Genomic DNA, 26129 nt, shown 5'->3' on the forward strand with positions numbered 1-26129 from the left:
GCATGGCCATGGCCCCAGGGCTGCCAGAGCTCAGGAGAGTTTGGACACTGCTCTCAGGGATGCACAGGTGGGATTGTTGGTGTGTCTGTGCAGGGCCAGGAGCTGGACTGCATGATCCTTGTCAGCCCCTTCCAGCCCAGAATATTCTGTGGTTCTGTGATTTACTATCACACAAAGCAGGTACACCTGTGTGCTGCTGCCCATAAACAGATATTTGGTTTCTGAGGTCAGTTAACAGCTAAACACACACATGACTCTCTTCCAGCCTAATTTCTCTGGGCCCCATGTCCACACCACAGCAAGAACCCTCTCTCTTTCCAGAGCTGGAAACACCTCAGGCTACAAAGATGTGGTAGTTTATTTCCCACACCCAGGTAGTCCCCCTGGCTTGAACTGCAGCTCACAACAACCCAACCAGGTAAAGAAAGTGGCACTGCTCTGCAGCACTTCCCATTCTGCTGACAAACACAGGCCTTCCTTCCCAGCAGGACCTAACCTGGCATTTCAGAGGAGCAGTTTGGAAACCAGAGCAAACCCTGCCAGAGCCTGCTGTGAGCACTTACAAATCCAATGAGATAAGGACTGCCAGCATCTCCCAGGAGGTGTGAAGTGAAACTCTGCAAGGCCACTGCGGTTGCTCGGCGAGTTGGAATGACCACGTACTGCAGAGAAGGGGAAAGAAACAAAAACAGGTAAAGAAGCTGAAACAAGAACCTGCCCATCTGCCTTGTGCTGCTCAGGGCTGCACAAAACAAACCCAGCCAGAGCACTGGCCAGTCCATGGCTGGCTCAGGCAGCTGGGAGCCCCAGACACCCCTCTGAGGGCTGAGGGAAGGAAGCTCTGCCCTCTCTGCTCCACTCTCAGCTTGCATTATCAGCTTTGCCCACAAGACACTTTGCTGCTGCTCCTCAGACTGCATTTTGCTTTGCTGGTGGGGAGAATAAAATTTAAAGTTGCTCAACTGTTGGGGAAGATGAAGCAGGAAAGCCTTATAAATACGATTGTCTGGCAAAAGACTTTGAGAATATGGAAACTATAAGTGAGATTGGAATGAAAGCAAGCTTTGAGATACCTCAGTTACTGAACAACTGGAAAACAATGGTGTGGCCAGCTGAAGGTGATCCCCTTTTGATGGAACAACACCCTCTGCTTGCAGACAGGCCCAAGGGTCAGAGCAGACCCTACAGCTTGGCAGAAGGGGTCCAAAGAGGAGTTTTAGGTTTTAAAATGTAACACAGTGTGGTGATGCAGTGATTCTTATAGGCTGTATGGAAATGCTGTAGGATTTGTATCTTGTACCAGATTGGTTAGTGAGAATGAGAATATTCAACACAGAAGATTTATGGTATTGTAATGGGAACCTCGCTCTCTCATCCTCTCTTTACCATGCTCTTGCCTTCCCTCTTTACTTTTCTCTCAGCCCTGCTCTGAGCTGTGTTTGGCAGCTCCCAGCAGGGCCCTGCCCTCAGGCCCTTTGCAATAAACCCCAAGTTCCAAGCCCTGGTTTCAGAGATCTCTGCTCTCTGTCCATCCCCACCATCCTACCCTTGATGCTCCTACACTCAACCATCGGCCTTGCAATCAAGGACTCTGCTGTAACCTGGGAAATTTGGTTTATTCCATAACAAAAGTTTCTTAAACTACCAGCAATCCACATCAGTATGAAAGGTCATGGTCACACATCCTCCCTTCCCACTCCATCTCTAGCCACTTCACATTTTTCTCAAAAATTTGTGATTCCATTTGTGACAAGTGACAAAGTCACCTTATGAAAATTTTCCACAGCCAAGATCCTGTATTTGGGTCTGCACTCCTCTAATAGGACATGACACCCTTAGCCAGGTCATGCAGAATCAGTCAGATTACACAGGAGCAGTGGAAAACACAAATTACTTCCCCATGAAGAGGCTAGAGCTCACAGATAACAGAGCCCTAACCACAGAAGAGGATGAAAAATTAAAAAATAAAAAAACCCAGCAACTCCCTGTCCTGTGGAATGACCTTAATTTTATAATTCAGTTTTTAGAGGCAGAAGAAAGTAATTGTCTCTGGCATAAATTGTTAAAGACACTGGCTAAGGACATCTGCATCAAGTCCACATATCCCAGTTTATGAATTGATCCTGTCTTGATTTAAGGGCTGGAAGTAATGAAGAATTCAATAGGTCTCTGAATCCAAGTGAGCATTGTTTCTGCCTGTAAGCACTGATCTCACAGTGCCTTTGCTGTGCCTCTGACAGGAATAGCTCTTGTTCAGCCCTTTGGAGACCATGATCCTTTTTATTTATTCCCTTTCTCTCTGATGGGCTGCCTCCATATTTCTTTAGAACTCCTGGAATCCTTTCCCAAAGTAATTTATAAATGAAATGTGACATATCAGGAGTGGCCAGAGACACAGAGAGATCCTTTACCTGCACTGAGTGGCAGTGAGGGCTCACTCAGGGCAGAGGACTAAAGCACATTGCAGTGCCTGAACTGTTCCTCACAGGGCAGGGGAGCTGCCCTGTCTGCAGTGAAAAGAATCACCAGAAAACCAGAAACAAAATAAAGATCATTGAGAAAATTCACACTAAAAGAGAACTGATGCCTATTTAAAATTATCATCTCATTCCAAGCACAGACAACTCTGAATTGTGGCTAAAATTAGATCAAATGCTTTTCCTTAGGGTTTACCATGTGTGATCAATGACTGCCAATGCACACTGCTAATGCACTTCCATGCCATGTATTAAGCAGGCACCCTGTTCAACTTCTTTTGAGCAGGATAAGTTCAGATCCAGAGCACCCACCCAGCTGTGGATGTCAGGCCCTGCCCTCCTTTTGCATCCAGGATCTCAGAACATGACTTGAAGGGAGAAATCCCAAGAGGAAAATTAGCTCTAAACCTCATTAGAGACACAGAAATGTGCTGGAGGTCAGGATGTGAACAGGAGGAGAGCCCCACAATTCATTCCCACTCCCCCAAGAGGCAGATAATGGATGCAACCTGGATAGACCAGACAGAAGAAATAAAATAAAATTAAGAGTGAGTTATTTTTGTTCTTCCCACCTGGCCCAGTTCACACAGGGGCAGTGGAGAAATTGCAAGTTCTGCAAGAGCTCTTTGGGAAAGGGCATCTGAGTAGATAAAGTGAAATTCTACCCAATTCAAGAGGTGCATAAATGTGAAACAGAAAATTTAAAACCTAAAATATTTTTTCTTTCTGTAAAGTTTATGTTAATCTGGAGAAAATAATCTGCCTGGTTCTGTATCCTATCATTTTTTGTAGCAAAAGGAGAAAATAAATGGCACATTTATTAAACATTTACCACTTTCAGGGAGTGGCAGTGAATTGATGCTAATTAGAGGAAGAAATCTTAATGATACCTGTATCATATGTGTGCATGCATATATAAATATTTATACACATGAATACACATTTATATATGTGTATATAAGAATATACTCTAATATATTCTAATATGAATATATTAGACATAATTTTGCATGCGTAGCTATTTTATGCAAATACAGTTTTGCAAATAGGCGTACTGTTTCCAGCTTAACTGTAGAAGTTATTGATGGTTTAAACACCATGAAGTGCTAAAATTTGGTATATTTGGTCTGGAATTCAAGAGAGAAACGCCTCCCTCAAAGCAAAAACCCAACATGTAGCAAGCAAAGAACATGATCTCCTTGAAAAACATATTGGAAAGAAAGAAAAAAAGCTTAAACCAGAACCTCCAAAAGACAACAAAAAATACTCCACCCTATCCCTACTTAAAAAAACATTTTGTTCTGATGGACAGGAAGCAGTTGGTAGCAAACATCTTCTGTTCTTGGAAGACAGAAGTAAATTACAACTCTAAATGGGCATTTCAGTACTAAAATAGACCTAAATTCAAACCATGCACAGCCTGGTTTGGACATCCCACAGAAACTGGAGGTGGGAGTGCCACAGCAGCCAAGGAGGAAATCTGTGGGATTGCCCTGGCTCATCCCTGATTCCAGGTTCAGCACAGGGGATGGGCAGGGTGGCTGACCAAGCAGCTCTGCTCTTTAAATAGAGCTTCAGAAAGGCCAGGGATGGCTGCTGACATCTCCTTCCTGTGATGAAACCAGCAGGAGATGGTCTGAAAAAAGGGGAAAGCCAAGGAGAGATCACCCTTCTCCCAGGAAAAGGCCACGAGCCAAAGAGAGAAGTTCTGATGTGTGACGGTGTTCACAGGGGTCTGAGGATGAGGGAAGAGACGAGGATCTGACTCCATGTTTCAGAAGGCTTGATTTATTATTTAATGATATGTATTACATTAAAACTATACTAAAAGAATAGAAGAAAGGATTTCATCAGAAGGCCAGCTAAGAATAGAATAGCAAAGAATGATAACAAAGGTTTGTGGCTCAGACTCTCTGGCTGAGCCAGCTGACTGTGATTGGCCATTAATTAGAAACAACCACATGAGACCAATCACAGATGCACCTGTTGCATTCCACAGCAGCAGATAATCATTGTTTACATTTTGTTCCTGAGGCCTCTCAGATTCTCAGGAGGAAAAATCTTAAGGAAAGGATTTTTCATAAAAGATATCTGCAACACTGATGTTTATGTGAAAGCTTGAATAGAAACTCTACTCTCTCCAGCACTCTGCTGCCTTTTCTGGGTCAGGACAATTCAAACTGGCCTCTTTCAGCACCAAAGACAAAGAAAACATGCACTAACACTGTTCAGCCACTGACAGAACCTGGAATAGCCCAGTTGTCCCTGCTGCTCAGAAAAGGGAAGGCTGGGACCCAGAGAGACCCTCCACAAAAGCCAGGCAGACACTAAAAAAATTACTAAAAATTTTCAGACACTAAAAAAATGTCTAAAAAAATTACTCCTAAATGAAGAGAAAGGAGGCTGCTGTGGTTTGCAGTTCCCAGCACCATGGGGCAGAACACCTCCACCTGCAACCCTTGGATGGTTTGGGCTGGGCTATGTTCCCCCATTCCCAGGCATTCCTCACCTGCCTTCAAATCTAACCTGCAGCACTTGGGGTATTGTGTGGAGGCACTCAGAGAAACAACAAGAACCTCTGGAAATGCAATTTATCTTTGGCTATAAAAATAGGGCAGCGTTTTGTACTAAATAAATAACTGGGTTTTATTTTTAGGGAAGGTAATCAGAAGAAAAGCAACATTCCTACATGCCTATGGCACAGCTGAGCACCACTCTGTGCCTGTTTCAAGCCTAAAGGAAGACTCTGACTGTACAGCAAAGCATCAAAGCAGCTTCTCCATGGCAGGTCATGACCATTTAGAAAGAACTGGTGTTTTAAAAGAAAACAGAAATATGCAGAGCAATTTTTTTTGCATGAATGTCAGGACTATGAATAAACTGGAGGATGGCTTTTCTCAGCAAAGTCCTAAAGAGACTGTGATTGAAATAGAGGCACTTTAAATTGCTTCATGGCTCTTACACAAAAATTCCAAGCCCCTGTCCATCATCTCTGCTTTTGAGATGTGGTATGGATGAAACCCCCATTATTAGCTCCAGATTCCCACAAAGCCCCACACGCTGCACATGTCCCAGAGTGTTCCACACTTGCCTGCTGCACTGAAGCTCATTCATTGTTGCTGTTATGAGGCAGTTTTAATGCTGCTTTGGGGTTCTGGTAATTTTAAGGCCAATTTGCAAAGATGGCTGATGAAATCTGTTTCATAATTAGCAAGCTCCACACAAAACATCCCCCCTTTCCCCAAGCACCATCTAAGCATGTGCCTGGGAGGAGATATGGAGAGTTGTGCTCAGGAGAATCAGGGCTGTTTTGTACAGATTTGCATTCAGAACAAAATCAGCCTTTCAGGATCTCAGGCAGGGCAGAGCTCTGCAGCACTGACAGCTTATCAGAGCCAGCACTTGGCACCTTGGGCTGCAGAAAATACAGGAGCAGGGGAGGCAATGCAAGCACAGAGCTAGGAAGAGCCAACAAATAAATTGGAAGATAATAAGCAAACATCCTTGTTTTGCCATGGAAATTAAACTTGCAAAGCCTCTGAAGGCCCTTAACAACTTGCCCAATAGGATTCTTAAGCAGTCATGGGATCAGTAAAACTTGGGAAAGCTGTGAGAGATCATCTGGGAGGCAGTTTCCAAAAAGCCTCACTCCTGGCATAATGAAATCAGTGTTCAGGCAGTATTGAGAGCTTTTATCCATGAAAACAGGGTAATATTTATGTATAGGATGAAAGTGTTGTTAAGCTTACGCTAATAATGCTTTTAAACTCCTTCCCAGCCTCAGGCAAGAACAGACACACTTCTGATTACACCAAATAAATAGTAATCAGGAAAATTAATTTGCCAAACATATAAAGTGCATCTGCTAAAGCATTTCCACATTTTTGTCTGGCAAGGACTTCCCACCAAGCTGTCAAACGTGGCTGCAGCCTTGGCTCTCACCTGTTGTCATTCTGAGCCCCCTCTCATCCCCTGTGTGCTCTGTCTGCTCTCCAGCCTCTCTGCTTCCAGCTCTGGCCTCATCTAACTGATGTTTACATTTATTTCTCCAAAACTTTCACACATCCACTCATGCTGTTAATGCATCAAGCTGGGCATTATATACAACACTTAGTCCATTTTCCAAAACAGACCAGGGAACAGTGAGCTGAAAAGCTGGCAGCAATTACCAAAATCCATTTTTTCAACATGGCTTTAGTTTCTTTGCTGTATTTTGGAAAATTGAGCTATTATTTCCAATCATTTCTTATGGAACTCTTTTGCACTAAAGCAACATAAATAACTGCAAATGCATCCCTACAAAATGCAAGTGACTATAGGATGCTGGTAAGACAGATGGCAAATCCTATAAAAGCTGTTAAAAAGCTACAGGATATTGAAGTCACATTGAAATCAACACAAAAACCCTCTGTAATTAAATGGGACAATGATGGCTGCCCTAATACCCTTGATATAACAGAGCAGTTGGTTGAAAATATCTTTTGGGGTTACCTTGAGACAACACAGGTCAAATTTCAGGTCTGTCTCTGGCCCAGATTTTCTGGAAGACCTTGAACATGTCTGATAGGATCCTCCCTCCTGGCAGCTGGGACCAGCTCAGGTGAGCCCTCACATGTGCCAGCCAATATTGAGAAGGGCATAAACCAGCTGCTATTCAAACCTCTCCCCTAATTCTGAGTGGAGAGAGCTGGGATTGCTCCTGGGAATACCACAGCCAGGGGCAGGATGCAGCAGGAAGCTCTGGCAGGAGGCAGGAATGAGCAGCTACACACATTGTACTGTCACTTCTTCCTCAGCACAGCTGTCTCCAGGCTGCACATCTGGGCAAGTGCTGAGATCCCAGTTATGAATGGCCACAGCAGCCTTGAACTCAGCACAAGCGGCAAAAGCCCAGGGAAGCCACAGAGCTCTGCCCCACCAGTGCTGACCTGTCAGGAGGAGCTTTGGGCATTAAAAGCCACCCAAGGCTACCAGAGTACACTGACAACCTTTGTTTCCCTGAGCTTTACCCACACTGAGAGGAGTGGATTGAACCAGACCACCCCAGCTCTCAAAGAGCTCCCTGCACAAAGGAGTGAAAGATGGAAAGTTCATCAGGCAATGCAGTGATGGCAACTGCAGAGCTACTTCAAAATATAAACACAGCCTTGAACTTCAACATAAACACAGCTTAAGCACAGAGGCTTGGAGTTCTTTGCTGAATCAATACATCAACACCATTATCTTTGCATCTCAGCATACTGAACCTGATTGTTTCCTTGCTGGTGTTTGCATAACCAGCAAATACAAGTCAAGGGAGTTTTCTATTGATGCCAGACTGATTATATTTTTAGTTCTGTCAACAAGTTGACAAAAGACCTCAGGAAAGTCCTGTAATGCTCCTGTGCCTCAGTGCCTTTCTTTTCATACAATCAGCAACACCTCCTTCACAACAGGGCTTCAACAAAGTTATGTTTGATGGGCTCTGATGGAAACCTCTGCAAAACATGCAGAGCTCTTGAACAAATGTCCAGACTATTTCATGTGAAAATGGGGCTGCTGAGGTCAGCTTGCTGATTTGAAAGACTTAAAAAGCTCTGTGGTGGAGAAAGAATAGAAAATGAAGGACATGAGTTGAAAAGTCCCTGACAGTTTCCTCTCGGACAAGGTGAACATAGTCCAAAAATTCTTTATACTTTCTTTTCCTCTCTGCTCTCCCAGAGGTGGGCTTCTATTGTGTATGTGTTGAATGGTAGGTAGATGGGCTGCCTTTGTGGTCACAGGAGGGAGGGAAGGATTTCCTATTGCAGAACAAAGCTGAGTTATTGCTAACAAAGCCCACAACCATGCTGACTGTTAGGAAATGCTGCCTGAATTCTCTGCATGTGGGGTTTTGCACAAACTTAAAATTTTGGGAAATTATTTGAATTCAGAAATGTTGTCCTTTCTGGACATCTCTCCCTGGTGCTCAGAACAAAGGACAAAAAAGATCTTTTTTCTTTCTTTCTCCCTATGTCACTTTTCAGTAAGCAAAAATAATAATGAAAACCAGAAAAGGCTAAAGTAGCGATGAGGATCTAGAAGAAATTGTGAACTTCAGGTTGCTCTTGCAAGTTGCCAAACCGCTCTGAGCACAGAAAGATGCTGTTCCAAAGTGCACTCACCATTAGTATGTCTGCTGTGATAGCCCAGTTTGAGAACAGAAGAGTTTCTCCGATAAAAATGCAAATCTGTTGTAACAAAACACACAAAAAGGAGAAGATTTATTCACTTGACATTCCGAGGAAAAATAACCTGCCACAAACTTTCTTTTGTTGCTTATTTTTCTCATACCTACACAGCACACTCCTTGTTGCTGTTGTGGTTTATCCTGACTATCAAGAAACCATAGACTTGTATCAGAGCTCTAGAGGGCTGAAATGTTGTTATTGTAAACTAAGTTTATGATCTACAGAGCAGCTAAATTAAAGGCTGACACATTTGATTTTAGAAGAACATGAAAAACCAGCATGAAGAGACAGCCCCAGGCTTGCATATTTAGAATCATAGAATTGCTGAGGTTGGAAAAGGCCTTTAAGGATCATCAAGTCCAGCTTGCACTATTCTTCTCCAAAAAGCCAGTTAGAAAAGGCAAGAAAGCCACAGCTCCCCAAAGCACAGCTATTTCCACTCCTGGGAACCAAGTTTTGTGTTCAGCTCTGCAGCAAAGCAGCTGCAGTTCTCTGCAGAGAGCTGAGGAGGATCCTTCCCTCCCTGGCAGCCTCACACAGGTAATATCTGCCCAGTGGAGACTGGAATTGACTCTGGGCTTTGCTACATCATTGTCTTGTGGTGAAATACAATCCTTGGCTCTGTGCAGATGGTCAGTAAGAGACATTAAAAGCCACAGAGCTGCAGGAGTGGCAGCTGTGCCATGATGTGACCACTGCCACTGTCCTTCCCACACACCCTGAGGTTGCCCAAACCCCTCAGACCACCCCATCACTGCCAGGAATAATGTGCTTTATTTAGCAAGTCTTTTGCACTGACCGACAGAAGCTTCCTCTATTTGTTTCTAAAATTGTCTTTGTTTCCCAAATACTTTCCCTCCCTATCCCCTTTTTCTGTGACTGGATCTGCTTCCTCTGTGATGGTGTCTGAGCCAGTCATTACAGCCCAGCTGCAGTTAGGAAATCTCTATTTCCATTTTCCCACGGCCCATGAGATTGGCTCTCCCTGGAAATGACAACTGCCAAGGTAAGAACACATCCAATAAACCAAGGTGCTCTCAGGAGTTGAAGCCATGTGTCCCATGGGTACCAGATTCATACTCAGACCTGCTCTGAAATCTGTCCTGCTGCAGCTTTGCAGCTGCTCTTGCTGGGGTTCTGTGGCTGGAGAGACCAAAGTGAGCTTGGCAACAATGGAATCACACTTGTCAATGCAGCATCAACCTGTCCTGCCTGCTCCCAGCACTGCAAACAGGCAAATGCTGCCTTCAGCTGGTGTGAACTGCACACATTTGAATTGCTACAGGCAGCAAGAAGGTGTCCCTTGTGCAGAAATTTAGCACAAGTCCTTTAAATAAATCACTGAAATGCTGCAAACTTCAGAGCACACCAGTTCTGAGCTGATGAATGGGTGTTTCAACAATCCATGAAACATGTGATTAATAGGTGGGTACTGGTAAAAGGAAAAGAGGAACAAGAGGAAGATCAAAAAGTAGGATAGAAGATACATTAAAAAATGTCTGTCCTTCAGCTCTGATGGGGAATTATAAAAATGAGTTCACCCACTGCAAAGGGCATGTGAGGATATGTGGCATTTCTGCAGAAGGGAGGCTCTAGGGAAGCTTCCAGCAAATAGGGCACCCCCAGAGCAGATTGTATCTCTTGAAATGCTCAGTTTGGATTCCTCACACACTTTTTGAAGCCTCATTTTACACTGAGACTTCACCTCTACATATACTTCTGTTTCTAGCTCCAGCTGTGCAGTGTAACATCTCACTACGTCCATTTGGTGTCTGATTGCTCACCTGTGCTTTTCTGTTTAAGTGATCACTTAGCCAAAACTGACTCCCAAAAATGATAAATAAAGCAGGTTTCAGGGTGGACACACCAGCAGCTCTCACAGCAAGCTCTAAGCAGGTTACAAATGCCTTCCATGACTGCTTGCAAAGGGTGTATCTGTCAATATCTTCATTATTTGTATTTCTCTCTGCAATGGTGGATAACACACCCTCCTGAATTTGGAGCAATTCTGCCTCCAGCTCAGTTCTGGGCAATATTGATGCCTCAGAAGCAGGCAGGTCACCAACAACATGACAACAGAAAGTCCCTGGGGTTGAGACTAAGATGCTGTCAAAGCTCTCTGGCAAGGTTTTACCCTGGGATTTGTTATTTCTGCAAGATTATAAAATGTCTTTGAGGAATTGAAATAGATGTTGAAATTGAGGAATTTGAAACAGTGTCAAAGGAAGGCAAAGCAGAGCATCTCTCTCCAGTCACTTGGAGATTTAAACAAGTGTAAAATCTGCAGCTGAAATGTCTCAGCAGTGTGAGATGATGATGCCACACACATAATGGGTTTCCAGGGACAGGTTTGAAAACCAAGTTTCAAAGAGTTTGTATTTCAGGAAAAGTGGGACTTACAGATATGCAAATTGGTGCTTTAAGGAGCTGGATTACAACACACAAATCCACACACTGCAAGGCAAACTGAGTAAGTGATTGGACTATACAGCCAAGCAAGATAATAAAAGAGAAATACAGGTGTCTGGGCAGCTAAATTATACAGAATTGTTGTTTTAGTTCACCTTGCCAGCCACTTTACCACTGCCAATAATTTACTGGATCAGTAGGAAAAGATTGGCTGGAAAAAGTCACCTGCCTACCTGCCTCAGGTGGAAGTGGCTGCTGCAGAATGGGAACAGCAACTGCCCCCAGGGACCAAAATCAATTGCAAGAAAGAACTGAGCAGGAGAGAAATAATACATGTGCTCAGGGGAGGGAGAGAGCAGACAGTACACAGCTTGTACTGTCTGGGCAGGGTGGAAGATAAAACCTATAAAACCAAGAAATGAAAAAGCAAGGGCTCTGCAGGCTCTTGCTGGAGTGCTGAACACTTCATTGAAGCTGATGCCTGTATCAGTCAGCAATGAAGCTCTCAGCTGTTGACTAAAGCAGGGAGGAGATGGTGATCTGGTGGCCACTGCAGCTCTCTCTCCCAGTGAGACAGAACATCATCTCATGGGAGCCCACCTAATTGCTTGGAAGTGAGAATTTTAAGGCTCTGAGCCAAGGAGGGTTGCAAAAACATTCACTGTCAATTTTTGCATGGTGTGATCCGTGGCAGAAGCCTAAGGACAGTCACAGTACAGAAGGCTGGCAAATGCCACCATGCTGGGGGACAGACACTGCCTTGCCTTCCACAGACACAGAACTCAAGGATGTGAGGCAGCACAAGCTGTCAAGGAACATATCAGAGACAGGAAAATCAACCCATAAATTTTACTGTATTGTTTCCAGGAGGAGATTTCATCATGGATTTTGAGATAAGGAAGGTAACCTGGCCCATCATTCTGTCCACCAGCCACACAACACTCTTCTCTTCATTATGGACCAATGAGACTTAAAACAAAGAGCAGTGAGAAACTGCTACACCATGCAACCTGGCAATGCAGGTCCCCTACTCCTATTCTCCTTGAAATACAAGGAATTAAATTCTCTGGAAGTCTGCAAGATTGCCACAGCTCTTTGAATGGCATGGAAAGACATGAGTTTGTGTTAGAAACTTGCCTTGGAAAGTCAATTCAGTGTGGCTCTGCTACACTAATGAGAATAATGAGACATGGTAGCTCCAAGCCAGACCTGTCCCCTCTTTCTGGGCATCAGATTTCCAGCAGCAGAGAACTGGGGGCTGTGGAGAGGCAAAACTTCTTGCTTCAGCCTAACAGATCACAAACAGGCTCATATTCCCTACACCCCCTCCATATGCAGCTCTAACTTCCTTTGCAAATCATTGACTCCTTATTAGATTTACTGCTCATCCATAATAAAATAAATTGCTTCAAGGATTGTTTAAATGATACCATCTATATTTATATACTTAAACAATGCAGAATAGTCACATGGCTATTAAAAATAGGAAAAAAAGAGATAAAAATGAGATTAATAGGCACCTCCTGCTGCACAATTTCTGAAAACAGTATTTCCAGCCTAGAAAGGGAGATGTTTCTGCATAAAGAGACTGAACACCACAAATGAACATGTCTATCGCTAGGTCTGGGAAAGGAGAAAATCACAGCTCTGTCTGCACAAAGAGGTGGAGGGAGCAGGTGAGGGGTGTGATAGATCAATGAAAGGAGGGTAACCAGTAACACCCTCTCACAGGTTGTCTGAGGTGAGCATTTTCTGCCAGTTCAAATGTTAGTTCATGGTCACAAACCACAGACCTGACTCCTAAATAGCCAGAGGAGGTATTTCTGGCTGTGTCTTAATGATTTTGAGCTTCCACTCTTTCTGGTTGTGCTTCCCCATGAGTGTGGCAGCTGCTGAACGACTCAGCAAATAACCCTGGCCAGGCCAGTGTGGAAACACAGAGAAATGAGGAACAGCACTTGGCTGGTCACTTGTACAGAACTCTCCTTGCTGGATGAGCAGGTGCTGCAGAGTGGAATGAAAGGATTTTCAGAAGGGATCCCACAACTCCAAACATCTCACACTTTCCCTTCAAAACTTCTCCCAGGTCCCAGGCTTCTCTCATTCTGACATTAAAAGAGAAGCAGAGATTTGTTCAGTGCCTGGATTTTTATTCCCTGCTGAAAGCAAGATTCTAGCCTGAGGCTGGATTATTTCAGTTGAGCTTTTCTTTTTCCCTTTAGTCTAACTAAAAGAGGGTTGGTTTAGATGAGATGTAAGGAAGGAGTTTTTTAAAGGGTGGTAAAGCATTGGCACAGGGTGGCCAGGAGGTGGGGGATGCCTCATTCCTGGAAATATTCAAGGTTGGATTGGAGGGGGTTCTCAGCAGCAAGGTCTGGTGCAAGTCAGGGTTGGATGACCTTCAAAAGTCCCTTCCAACCCAAACCATTCTATTTATCTGGATCTATTTGATATCTTCTAATATAATTCAATTATAAGCATTCAGGAAGGGGCCACATTTTAATCTGCTTTTGTGCAGCATCAAGCACTGTAGGTTCCTGGGCAATGTAATACAGATAACAAATTGAAATTACTGGCTTATTAATACTGGCCTGGTGCAATCCACCTGGTTATGGAAATGAATGGCACTGAAAGGGAGCCAGAACCTTGCCCATAGACAAATTACACTGTAATTGTCATCTGGTACCACTGCAGCTACATTACCCTCACTGCAAGGGAAGTGCTCAATTTTCCTGTACCAAAACATGAGGCAAGAGCAATAAAGGTGTGGATTGAGGTGCAGATAGAACAGCCCAAAGGCTATGGGTTTCCATGGAGCTCTGAATTCTGATGGCAGCAGGGATAAGCAGCTGAGATTTCAGGCACACTTAGACACTGCCAGAATGCCAAGAGGCAAAAAGAAGGACATTCAGAAGGGCAAAGAGAACATCCCAGGCTTTCTGCAGGGGACAATACACACAGCCTTTAAGGAGTTTGGTAGGGTGTTGGGGAAGATGAAACAGGAAAGCCTTATAAATATGATTGTCTGGCAAAAGATTTTGAAGATATGGAAACTGTAAGTGAGATTGAAATGAAAGCAAGCTTTGAGATCCCTCGGTTACTGAACAACTGGAAAACAATGGCGTGGCCAGCTGAAGATGATCCCCTTTTGATGGAACAACACCCTCTGCTTGCAGACAGGCCCAAGGGTCAGAGCAGACCCTACAGCTTGGCAGAAGGGGCCCAAAGAGGAGTTTTTAGGGTTTAAAATGTAACACAGTGTGGTGATGGAATGATTCTTACAGGCTGTATGTAAATGCTGTAGGATTTGTTTATTGTACTAGATTGGTTATTGAGAATGAGAATATTCAACACAGAAGAAGATTTATGGTATTGGAATGGGAACTTCGCTCTCTTACCCCTTTTATTCTCTTACGCTTCTGCTCTCTTACCTTTTTACTCTCTTGCTCTCTCACCCTCTCATCCTCTCTCCCCCTCTCTTCTCTCAGCCCTGCTCTGAGCTGTGTTTGGCAGCTCCCAGCAGGGCCCTGTCCCCAGGCCCTTTGCAATAAACCCCAAGTTCCTGACATGGCTGCAGAGATCTCTGCTCTCCATCCATCCCCACCTTCCTACCCCCATTGCTCCTACAGCAGGGGCTGGCATATGGAAAGGATTTGACTCACATAGGCTCCCACGATGCTGCTCTTGGCTGCCACGAAGATCAGACAGATGAAGATGGCTGATCCCAGCATTCCAACAGCACAGACAAGAGGATCAGCTCGCTGGGTCTTGGACCTGCACCATTTGGTGGCTCCTGCCCCTGTGATGACACCCAGGAAGCCAGTGAAGCACGTGATTGCTCCAAAGATCAAACTGTCCAGAAATAAAAAATAAAAAATAAAGGAATGTAAGAAAGAAAATAAGAGAAAGGTGGGAGGATTTTTTTCCCCAAAATGGGCATAGTCTTTGGGTATTATTATTTTATTAGGTAATATTATTTTATTAGGTATTATGTATTATTCTTTTATTATGTGTTATTATTTTATTCGATATTATTATTTTATTAGGTATTCTTATTTTATTAGATATTAGGTATTATTATTTTATTATGTATTCTTATTTTATTAATAATGATATAATTATTAGGGTAAATTGACTAATTTGCACAATTTGCATAATGGCTTTGCAAATTTTAAATAAAACAAATGCTCATGATTTTAGCCCTTTCCCCCTGCAATTAAGAAAAACCCAGCTTATGATATTTATTATTGTACAAAGGTTTTGATCCATCAGCAAAGGGGTGCAAAGGGCTCCCACTGCTTCCTTGGGTGGAACTGGGGTTCCTAGGAAGAGCCCTGAACAGCTAATTATGTATACACAAACTAATTAATAACCTTTCATTGATCCTGTGAGGGGAAATCATGGACAGGCAACAGGAAGCCTCAGGGCAAGGAAACCTAACAAGACTCTTAAACACCAGTGATTTCCAACATACTGTGACTCTATAACTCCTTTCAGACCACTTCAAAGAAGCTTTTTGCTGTTAGGTAACACATTTGAAATGAGTTAATTTCAATTTAAAGAGCCAGGAGGATTCTCCATATGATATGTGCAGGACTTGGATTACAGGGTCTTGGGCAACCACATCAGAGTAGCTTGAGGACAGTGCAAAACTGAGGTGTCATCAAGGAGGGGGAAATTCTCTTTGTAAAGAGCAGACAGGCAGTCAGGCTGGAGCTGTGTGCTTTGCTCACTGCATTTTTGTGGAACAGCCTGAGCTTGCCTGCTGGACACTCTGGTTGATGGACTCCACACCACTAACTACTTTAATTGAGATGGGATTATGTTATGGCAAGAAGGTTTCCCTAATACTATTTTCTCTCATGAGCCAAAAAGCAAAAGATCTGACAAAAGGCTCTTTTAGTATCCTTTATTTACCTGAAGGAATGCCTTTATAGCATTTCCCGGTTTGTGCCCCCATTGTAAATCACAAAATGAAGAATTACTTTTCATAGCTCGTGTGTTGCAAGTGATATTCCATAACCAGGACTGAAAACAAAACCACTGTAAAGCATCAAAAACTCCAGCCCAAAGTGTCCCAGATCTCTGGGACATTCTTCAGCAAAACTCAGCACACACAGCAGTTTACAGAGCAATAAAACAGAGAAGTCCTGCCTCACACAGAAACAAAGGCCTACAGGATTAGTCCCTGCAGCTTTAGGGAAACCATTCCAACCTCTGAATTACAGGCACCACTGGGGCCTCCTCACCTGCCAGCTTATTCTGCTGCTATCACAGATGGGTCTTAAGGAACCAAATTCTCAGCTCTCCAAACATCCTCCTTAGAGGATTTCTCTTTTCTGCTCTGCACCACAGCCTGGGAACTAAGACAGAGCTGAGGTCACTGCTTCTCCCTTGGTTTGACTTCATGCAATGAAGAAGAGAAATAAAGCCTAGTTTACAATCCCAGCATTTCCTATCATTGTTACAAGGACCTGGAGGAAATGACAGACATTCTAGTACCTTGTCTCTGTGGGACTTGCCTGTTTCCTCTGGTAAATAACCCCCACCCCCTCTCCCCCTGTGTAAAGCAGCTGACCCTGGCTCTCACCTATCTTTGGTGCCACAGGGCTGGGAGCTGCAGGTCTCTGCTGTCTTCTGCACCACCTGTGCTCTGTGAAGGTACAGAGGGATCCACATTCCAAGTGCCCCCGTGGCAAAGGAGACAGCTGAGGTGGCCAGGGATGAGAACACATAGCTGCGGCTGGGAGACAGAACCAAGAGAGGGTTTAGTGACAAAAATGGAAAAGCAGGAGTCCCATGCAGGAGTCAGATAAAGCTGTGATAAAGCCCAGTGACAAAGCCCAGTGTCCCCCCACACTTGCCACTTCTCTTTGCCAAGGAGCAGAGGTAACACAAGATACAAAGGAATGGAGAATAAGAAGCATGGAAGGTTCACATGTGATGTTTCATTGATAATAATAAACTGAACTCATCAGAGATGCTACACAGGGGCTGTTTGAGAAGACAATTAGTACTTGGTCACTAAGACAGGATATGTGACTTACAGGGCTTTCACCCTAATGTCACCTGTTTGCTTGGAGGAGCAGCTTCACTTCTCCCTCCCCATCCATGCTACCTTATTGTTACTACTTACATAAACTACCTCCATAGAAATAATGATAAATTATCTCACATCGCTTTTCACAGTCCTTTGGCACTGGATGACAATTCCAGGCAGGTGTTCTAACCAGTAGTTCCATCACAAGTTTCCCATCAGAATTACAAGATAACCCTGAATTCAGAAGTGAAAGTATTTGCACATTCACAGGCCAGATTTCTGGAAGGAAGTGCAGCTGCTGAAGCACTTGTGAGCATGTGAACCTTTATGCACACATAGAGTGCCCAAGCACATTCAGTTCTCATGGATTCAGCCACAGGTGGTTGTTCACATATATTTAAACTTGCCATAGTGCAAGCTTCTATGTGGTTTTTTATCTTAAATTGCTAAAACTCTCTTTTCCCCTCAGCAGAATAGCTCTTTTAAAGAAGAAAATGGATCTAAGTGTCTGAGCACCAGTGGCATAACAATTAATACAGGAACACAGCAATTTCTACACTTCAAAAGCCCTGATTTGTGTGAAGTATGAGCCAAGAAAAGCAAGCTTTTTCTTAGATGCCAATCTTGGAAAGGTTAGAGCAAAACTTGGAATTCATCATTGTCACAGCAGTCAATACCTCATGTAACTGTGATTTTCTTCCTTAAGTCCACAGACTAAACTTCCTGCAACTCCCTGCATGTCATCACTTTCCAATCTCACTGTGCTAAATCCAGACCACTGGATGTTCCAATTAAGCACTAGAAGCAAACCATGGTTTTTACTCATGCTCTTACTTTCTAATCAAGGCTTTCATGTCTCTCAGCCATGAAGTCCGAGCCTTCAGCTGCCCCCCAAGCTGTTCAGCATTTCCTCTTTTAGCAGCAGGCACAAATATCAAGATGAGCGTCCCTGTTATCATTCCCAGGAGTGGAGATACCTGCAAGAAAGGAGCAGAGAATTAGGGAATTAGGAGCCAGGAGGGTTTGCTTGGACTGGTCAGGAAGCAGCAGAATTCATCCTTTTGGTTTCAGTGGCTGCTCCTCACAGCCAGTCAGAACCTGCAGGCATTGAGGCATCTGCTCCTGTCCTTCCTCCAGGTCGTTCCCTGGACTCTCTTATCTCACTCTGGAAACATGCAGCTTTGAAAATATCCTGAGTAAGGCAGTCCATTGTGTTAATAAGTACCAAGATTCATCTAAACATGATTCTTGAGTGGTGTTTAACTCTTTGGAAACCTGCTCCCAGCTGGGCTGAGAGACCAGCTGATTTCTGAGTGAGTGCAGAGGCCTTTTAAAGGCAATTAGACCAGCTGAAAGATTTTTGGGTGTAGTAAACATGCTTTGAAAACCCTTGCTTGATACACATCCCTCTTCCAGCTAACCCACAATGGCTTCCTGTTTTCAGTCATCTTCCTCAGTACAACAGACCAAGAAACATTGAAAATTCAGGCTGGAAGATAGGGAAGCAACACATTCAAGGGCTTGGTTTCCAAATATCCAACCCTTTCTCCCAAGCACTATGCAAAAATACAAAGATCCCACAGCATTTTGCAATCTGTAAGAACTATTCTTGTTCTGTCAAGAATTCTTTGTTTTGAAATTCCATTATTGTCAGAATGGAAAATAGCTCCATCAGAAAAATAGGAACATGGATTTCACTGACGTATCATCTCATCTAGACATGCTATTTAAAAAATAATTCCAGTCCAAGAAAAAAAAAAAACAACAACAAAAAAACCCAAAACAAAGCAAAATAAAACAAAGAAAAAAAAAAGACAAATAAACAAAAAACCCAAAACCACTTCCATTATTAACCTAAGAATGGCCTTTACACATGGAGAAGTGTTTCATGTCCAAAGATGACAAACTCACAATCCTTCTAGGGAAGGAAAGACAAAAGTATTTCAAAATTTAAAAGTCAGGAAAATCATTCATCCAGGAATACACTGAAGCCTGATACAGTATCCTTCTGACAGGTGAACAGAAGACATAGAACTGGTAAAAAGTACTGGAAATGCTGTTTTTTCTACAGCCAGATGATTGCAAGTGTCTTTGGTTTTTATCTAAAAGCTTAAGTACCCATCAGGACAATATCCATGGGCACTCAGTAATGCTGCAGTGAAACACTTGCTTTATTGTAGGATCCAGAGACAAAGCTGCCACTTGTCCATGTGCCCTGCTGTGTTTTTCAGCCCTCTGAAGTGTGGATTATTCCTGACCTCTCCTGTATTTGGAGCCCACAGGAGATCACAGAGGAAAGCATCATCTTGGGGAGTCATTCCCATCTTGTAAGAGCACAATAATTGCCATAGGGATGGAAGCTGCTTTACACTGATGTCTGGATGGTTTTTATATGTGCTGTGTGACTACAAAGTCTGAGCAATGGTGTTCAAAGCAACCCCCACAGATGTGTGCAGCTCATCAGATTCCCCACATTTTGTACAGCCAGGGAATCCTGCACCAATGTGTCATTTACAGAGGAAATCATGACCTGTAAGGGTACACTCTTGCAGACAGCCTGGATTTCTCAGGATAACTATGAAGACACCACCTGAAAATTTATAGTAATGATCTCTTTTCACAGATTAACCATTTGGGTTTAACAGACAGATTTGATTTTCCAAGAGTGCTCCAGTTAAAGCCCTGCTGACCAGAGGACAGGCTTTGGGGTTTTTACTTCTTGTGTTCGCCTCTGCTCAAAAGTTCATACTACTCTTAAATATTTCTGCTAATGAGGCAGCATCCTCCTGGTGGGAATCCTCCACTTTCCACTCCAGGTGCACAGCTGGAAACTGCCCTGCACTCTCCCAGATGAACATTCATGGTGATGCTCCTGGCTTTGCTTACCCTGGGCATGGCAAATACATCCTGGCATCACAGAGGACATATTTGCTTCAGATGGGAACCCTTGCATTTCATCACCAACTGTTATAAACAGTGCTGGCCTGAGCTTCATCAGCTTCATGATCCCCATGAAGTGCCAGAGCCAGAGAATGCACCTCACATGCCACCCACAGCACCAAAGGTCAGACACCAGCGCTGCTGGGCCACTTCCTCCCAGCTCTTTCAAGACATCTTTGTGTGCAGAAGCTGTTTGTGAGCATGTGACTGGAGTGGATTATCTTTTCAGCCCATTTATCAGGGTCCCAAGAGGCTAAAATAGAAGGAAATGGAGTGTCTCAGGGCAGAAAAACAAGCGGAAACTGGAACAAAGTGTTTTTTCCTCAAAGCCGGAAGCCATTCTCAGAGTTTCTTGACAGCAGGAGACTGAAAGACTGTGGAGTTGATTTAAGGCCAATGCCTCGTCTTCCTGCCCCCATCAAAAAGTCATGATTGATTGATTGATTGATAACAAAGTGATTGGAAAATTCTTGCTCCCAAGCAGGGAAAACTCCAAGTCACCACAAGCCCACAAATCTTTGCTTAGAGAGTGCATCTGCCATGCACTCAACATCCACAGATGTAATCTCCAATCCTTCACCTTTCAGATACAATACCAGGTTGAGCCATTGTGTGATGGAACTCTTGCTAACACCAATCAACCAATTAACTCTCATTAAGATGTTCCATTAAGAGGAACTTACCCGCAGTGCCCAGTGCCAGTCTCCAGCAACCTGCTTCACACTGGAGCCAGTGATGTACCCCAAGCCACTGCAACAAAGGCCAAGAGAGAGCTGGTCAGAGCTTGAAGTGTGCACACTCACAGCTGTTCTTAGACAAAGGCAGAGAGAGGCACAACCAGCTGTGTGTCCTCAGCTCTCTTGTCCTACAGGAAGAAATATGGGGATTGAAGCAGATGGTGGATAGTATGTGACTCTACCAAGCAGTGCTGATCTAAAAATGTCCAAATCTGATGGAAATTTGGAAGTTTACGGCTGACCTTTCAATCTTCAGTGGATGGAAAGAAAGACTTAAAAAGAATTTATTTCCCAATTTCACTTCTACATCAGGCCTTTCTCTGTACTAATATGAATATTGAACAATTTCATGTTCAAGCTTTCAGTTAAAAAGTACCCGTCAAGGACAGACCACATTCCATCATTAGATTTTTCTCTTCTTGCCACTAAATAGTACTTGGCTCTAATTAAGCAGGAAGAGTCTATTTTCTGTTAGCTTGGAAGAAAACTCAAGAAGAACATGCAAGTTTGATGGGAGACCTTCAGCCACATGTAAGACAAAAGGTGCATCAAAAGGTGAACGTAGCCACATTTCTCTCAACATGAACTGAAGGTAAATACCCTTTTTCAAAACTGCTGCATTTGTTGCTGAGATTGCCTTGGCTAAAACTTGCCAGGATTGCAGTGGGGCAACTGTGAGCCCCTCCCCAGACCCTCCTTCCTTTACTGAAGAATCTGCTAAGCTTTGGAGGTTGTCGGCTATAATCTCCTTAGAACTGGACATTTTACCCATTCAGCCCCCCCAAATCAAACCATGAATCATCACAGACTGGATTGGGTTGGGAATGAACTTAAAATCCATCCAGTGCCACCCCTCCCATGGGCAGGGACACCTTCCACTGTCCCAGGCTGCTCCAAGCCCTGTCCAGCCTTGGGCACTTCCAGGGATCCAGGGGCAGCCACAGCTGCTCTGGGAATCTATGCCAGGGCTTCACCACCCTCACAGGGAAGAACTTCTTCCCAATATCCAATCAAAACCTCTTTCAGTTTACAGCCCTTGTCCTGTCCTCCATGGCTTTGTAATCCACACTACTGCTGGATATCGAGATAATGAAGTCCCAGACTCAGGCTCAACAGGATGAATATTTGTAATTTCTTTTTAGTTCCTTGAATTTTCTATGTGAATACTTGGAATTCATGATCCTCTTGGCAAAATACTCTTTTGACCAGTTAAGGATCTGTTTCTCTCTTTTTTCTCAAGAGCAAAAGGATGTTTGTGAGTTTTATCTCACAGGTGAGTTCTCCAGCTTGTAAAATGCACCACCAGAAGTTTTTCTCTGAGTTTGGAACCTGTTGCCCATGGATTCCCTGCTGGAAATGAACCCATATTGCCCTTTTTCCCAGGATGTTGTCCAGCTCTGGGAAATGGTATGCAAACTATGCAAAGCCACCTTGCTGACAACACCACAATAGAGGGTCAGCCATTATTTTAAAAAATAAAAATAATGACAGATTCCCTCCTGTCCCAACAATCAAATACTGTACTGGGCTGATAAAGAAATTCCACTGAGAGAAAAAGTCAGCTAAAATATTTTTATTCCATTTCCACCCCATTGCTTTAAAAATGGAGGAAAAAACCTAAATAAACCAACAACAAACTTCCCATTAGTTCCCAAAAGTCACACATGAACCAGTAACAGGGCCAAAAAAGAATCTAATTCCTGCAACTAATTAGTCACTGCTCACAATATTTTCCTGTCTACATTCCAGCCAAGGTCAAGAACTATCATCATTAGCAATTTCAGATCTATGTGAGTTTATTTCAGAGAAAAGCCACAAGGAGATTGAAGGATCTTTGTGTCACTTACCTGCCCAGAGGAATTGCAAAGTAGAAAACAGAGAGCATCAGGGTCCTTGTGTTTTTGGTGAACAGGTCTCCAATGATGGTTGGTGCAATAGTTGAGTAACTCGCTTCACCGATGCCAACCAAACCCCGGGACAGCACAAAGAGCCAGAAATACTGAGAAAAGAAATTGAAACATTAGCAGGTCTCCCCTTGGCTTTTTTAATTCAGGATGGACATCAATCAGTGAAATACAAATTCATGTGACTGGAAAATGATACTCCTGTATGCATTTATTTTTAGAACTTTATATTTATGACATATTTTTAGAACTTCAGAGCTGTTTCATTTGTCTTTTGCCCAGAAGAAAGGGACGATAGTTTTGGTAAAGATTTATAGGCATGAAAGAAAAGTAATAATAAAACATTTACTCGGTGACATTCAAGAACATTTCCTAAAAGAGGCAGAAGGCTCCCAGTTTGTTCCCAGATCTTGCTCAGTTGGGAAGGCCTGGGGAGGTGGGTGAGTGTAACAAACCCTGTTCTGGGATCCAGGAACAGCAAATCCTGCTGACACAACCCATCCTCCCCAGTGTGCCAAGGACAGTTCTACTGGGAAATCCTAAAGGCTCTTCAAAGGTGGGAAAGAGTGGAACACAAAATCCCCCAAACTGAATGTCCTCCTTCACTAAAAGCTATGGAGTAAGGAATCTTCCAAAGGTGCTGAGCACCCATCTCACTCCACTTGCCTTGAAGAGCAGCACACACCTCCCCAAAACTGTCAGAGGGGATCTGAGCTTTACTGGGAACCCAGGAACATCTGTGTCCTCTGTAAGCAGGACCTGCAGGGAATGACCCAGAGGCTCACAGGGCAGGGGCATGCAGGAGGCATTCAGCTGCCCAGGGAGCATCTGCCTGTCTGGATGAAGGGCAATCCCACAGGATGAGGATATATCAAAAAACAGGTGACCCCAACTGTCGGAGAATGACTTAAAGAAAAGGCCATGAGACATACAATTGAGAGAAAAGTATAAGGGAAAAGTAAAAGCAGTTTCTAACAGTTCTCAGCCTTCTGATTTGTATAAACAATTAGACTCTCTTTATAAAGTTCTCAGGCTGTCTTCCCATAATAAGCAGAACACCGTCTCTGGGAAGGCCTGCCATCCTGAGAACAGATGTAGAAGTTTTGGGAACACTGGTTTCTGTTTTAGTTTCTAGTTTTGGTTTCTGTTTTTAATAAACAATTGTAGGTATTCTAAAACAAGAGGAGTGGTTAGAAGTTTCTCTGTTAGCCTATCATGACATTGGATTACAGAATATTCATGGCGTTCGTTAGCACTGTTATTTAAGGTGATTGATTGATCAATAAAGTTGGAGTTCGATGCATTACCAGGATGGTCGTTCTCCCCTTCACTTCAATACCCAACATCTGGGAATTATTGGCATCTGACTCCATTCATCCAGAATGATGAACTTTATTAAAACTATATTACAATATTATATTATATTATATTATATTATATTATATTATATTATATTATATTATATTTATTATATTATATTGATACTATACTAAGACACATACTAAAGAAAACTCATGACTGTCTCCAGACAGTCAGGACACAGTTTTTTCCAACTGGCCAAGGAAACAAAACAATCCTCAGCAGAATCCAATTGACAAATCACTTCAGGTAAACAATCTTCCTAATATTCCACATGTGCAAAAACAATAGGAGCAGCAAGTAAAGATAAGAATTGTTTTCTCTTTCTTCTCTCTGTTCAGAGAATGTGAATGCCACAAGGATACAGTTCACATTCAGCACATCTCAGTCTAAAATGGTCAAAAAGAATTTGCTTATCCAATAGAATTGTTTTAATGGCCCATTTCAATCAACACTTTCATGAACTGTGAGGACCTGATTTTCAACCTAAGCTCTTTCACTGCCCCTGCAGTTTTCTGGGTGCAGGCTAAGACACAATGCTTTGATGCCTGAATACCAGATACATGAGAACAAGCAAACTCTCAGCCATCTAAGCAGCTTGAGCTACACCCAGAAATAATTGCAGGGACGGAAATGAAGCAGTCACTGCAGAAAGTTGTAAGCACAGGGAAATCTATTTCTACCAATTTAACCTCTATAAATCCTCAATTTGCTGTCGTTATTCTGTAGATCATTTGTGAGAAGAACAGCAGGGATTTAAACTGAAGGAAGGCAAGCTTAAATGAGATATTAAGAAGAAATTCTTCCCTGTGAGGGTGCTGAGGCCCTGGCACAGGGTGCCCAGAGCAGCTGTGGCTGCCCCATCCCTGGAAGTGTCTAAGGCAAGGTTGGATGGAGCTTGGAGCAACCTGGGATGGTGGAAGGTGTCCCTGCCATGGCAGGGGGTGGGATGGGATGAATTTTAAGTTCCTTCCCTTCCTCTGTGATTCTATGCTTATGATGTGTCCTTAACCATGAAAGTGCTTTGGGAAAAATGAGCAATTACCAATTCTCCATCTTCAGATAGGAAAAAGTCAAGGGAAATGACTGATTTTGTGCCCTACAGCAAAGCCAAGCTAGAGTCCAAGTCTCATTCACAAACATGGAAAATGCCATGCAGACTCCAAGCCACGTGCCTCAGCCATAAATACATCCATCAGCAGGCAAAAATCTACCACTGACACGTTTGCATTGTTCTGCTCACTGTAATCCCTGGCTGAAAAGAACATTTTGAGGATTCCAACAGCCACAAAAAACAAAATACTTTCGTGTACTCTTCACTTTCTCATATTTTGGTGTGAATTGTGGAGCAATATGCATTTTCTGCAGTTCCTTGTTTGCTGGCAGGGTGTGTGCAGTGCCGCTCACATTCATGCATCTCCCACAAGCTGCACATATGTAACTCACACACGTGGGTGTGAGCAGAAAGGGCAATACTGTGACTCAAATGATTTAATTTCTGTCAATTTCCCAATGCTCAACACTCCACTGCAGAAATATGCTGGCAGTCATTGGTGCACAGGTAACCAATGTATTTTGAATGAGCAACAGTATTTCTAACGTGCTGAAAGGCTTAGTCATGCAGAATTAGAAAGCAGAGAACTGCAGGCTGGCTGTGGTTTCTGAGGAAGATCTGGATCACAGAGAGGGTGACAGGCAAAGTAGTCACCAGCCTGGGATGAAATGGGTAGTGTCACCTACAACTGAAGAATGACAAGTTTCTAAATGCACTGGATGTTCCTCAAATTGGAAATATGTACAGAAAAATGTCACAGTTTTGTGCTCACCAGCTGGTATTGCCCCAGTGAATGCACTGGGTAGGAATTTCCTCCAAACAATGCTGTGAGAAGATTCCTATTACAATCCTTGTGCAAAGCAGGAAAGCTGTACCAAGTGTTCCTTTTGTGGTAGAGTGACTCAGTTTCATCAATACCATGGAATCAGATGCCCAATACCATGAAATCATCTGCAGCAAGTACCACATCCACTCTTCTCTCTCAGTTCCTCCTCAAATC

General features: G+C 43.3%; 1 protein-coding gene across 3 annotated transcripts in view; it reads right to left on the minus strand.

Annotated features, from left to right (window-relative positions):
* Positions 1-26129, minus strand: part of SPNS2 (SPNS lysolipid transporter 2, sphingosine-1-phosphate) — a 134463-nt gene that overhangs the window by 27408 nt on the left and 80926 nt on the right. For 2 of the 3 annotated variants that reach the window (XR_008483781.1, XM_054287198.1), the window contains exons 4-10: positions 22660-22811; positions 20759-20825; positions 17970-18112; positions 16686-16838; positions 14758-14947; positions 8621-8686; positions 564-662 (exon numbers count right to left, since the gene is read on the minus strand). Coding sequence is in view for 1 of the 3 variants with exons in the window: in XM_054287198.1 (XP_054143173.1) it covers positions 564-662; positions 8621-8686; positions 14758-14947; positions 16686-16838; positions 17970-18112; positions 20759-20825; positions 22660-22811 (870 nt within the window). In the remaining 2 variants the exon portion in view is untranslated. The remainder of the gene's footprint in view (positions 1-563; positions 663-8620; positions 8687-14757; positions 14948-16685; positions 16839-17969; positions 18113-20758; positions 20826-22659; positions 22812-26129) is intronic. The other variant, XR_008483782.1, reaches the window with a different exon arrangement.

The sequence above is a fragment of the Melozone crissalis genome, unplaced genomic scaffold, assembly GCF_028551555.1.
Source record: "Melozone crissalis strain CALT ecotype California unplaced genomic scaffold, PUWL_Pcris_2 ptg000057l_1, whole genome shotgun sequence".
In the NCBI taxonomy this organism is placed as follows: domain Eukaryota; kingdom Metazoa; phylum Chordata; class Aves; order Passeriformes; family Passerellidae; genus Melozone; species Melozone crissalis.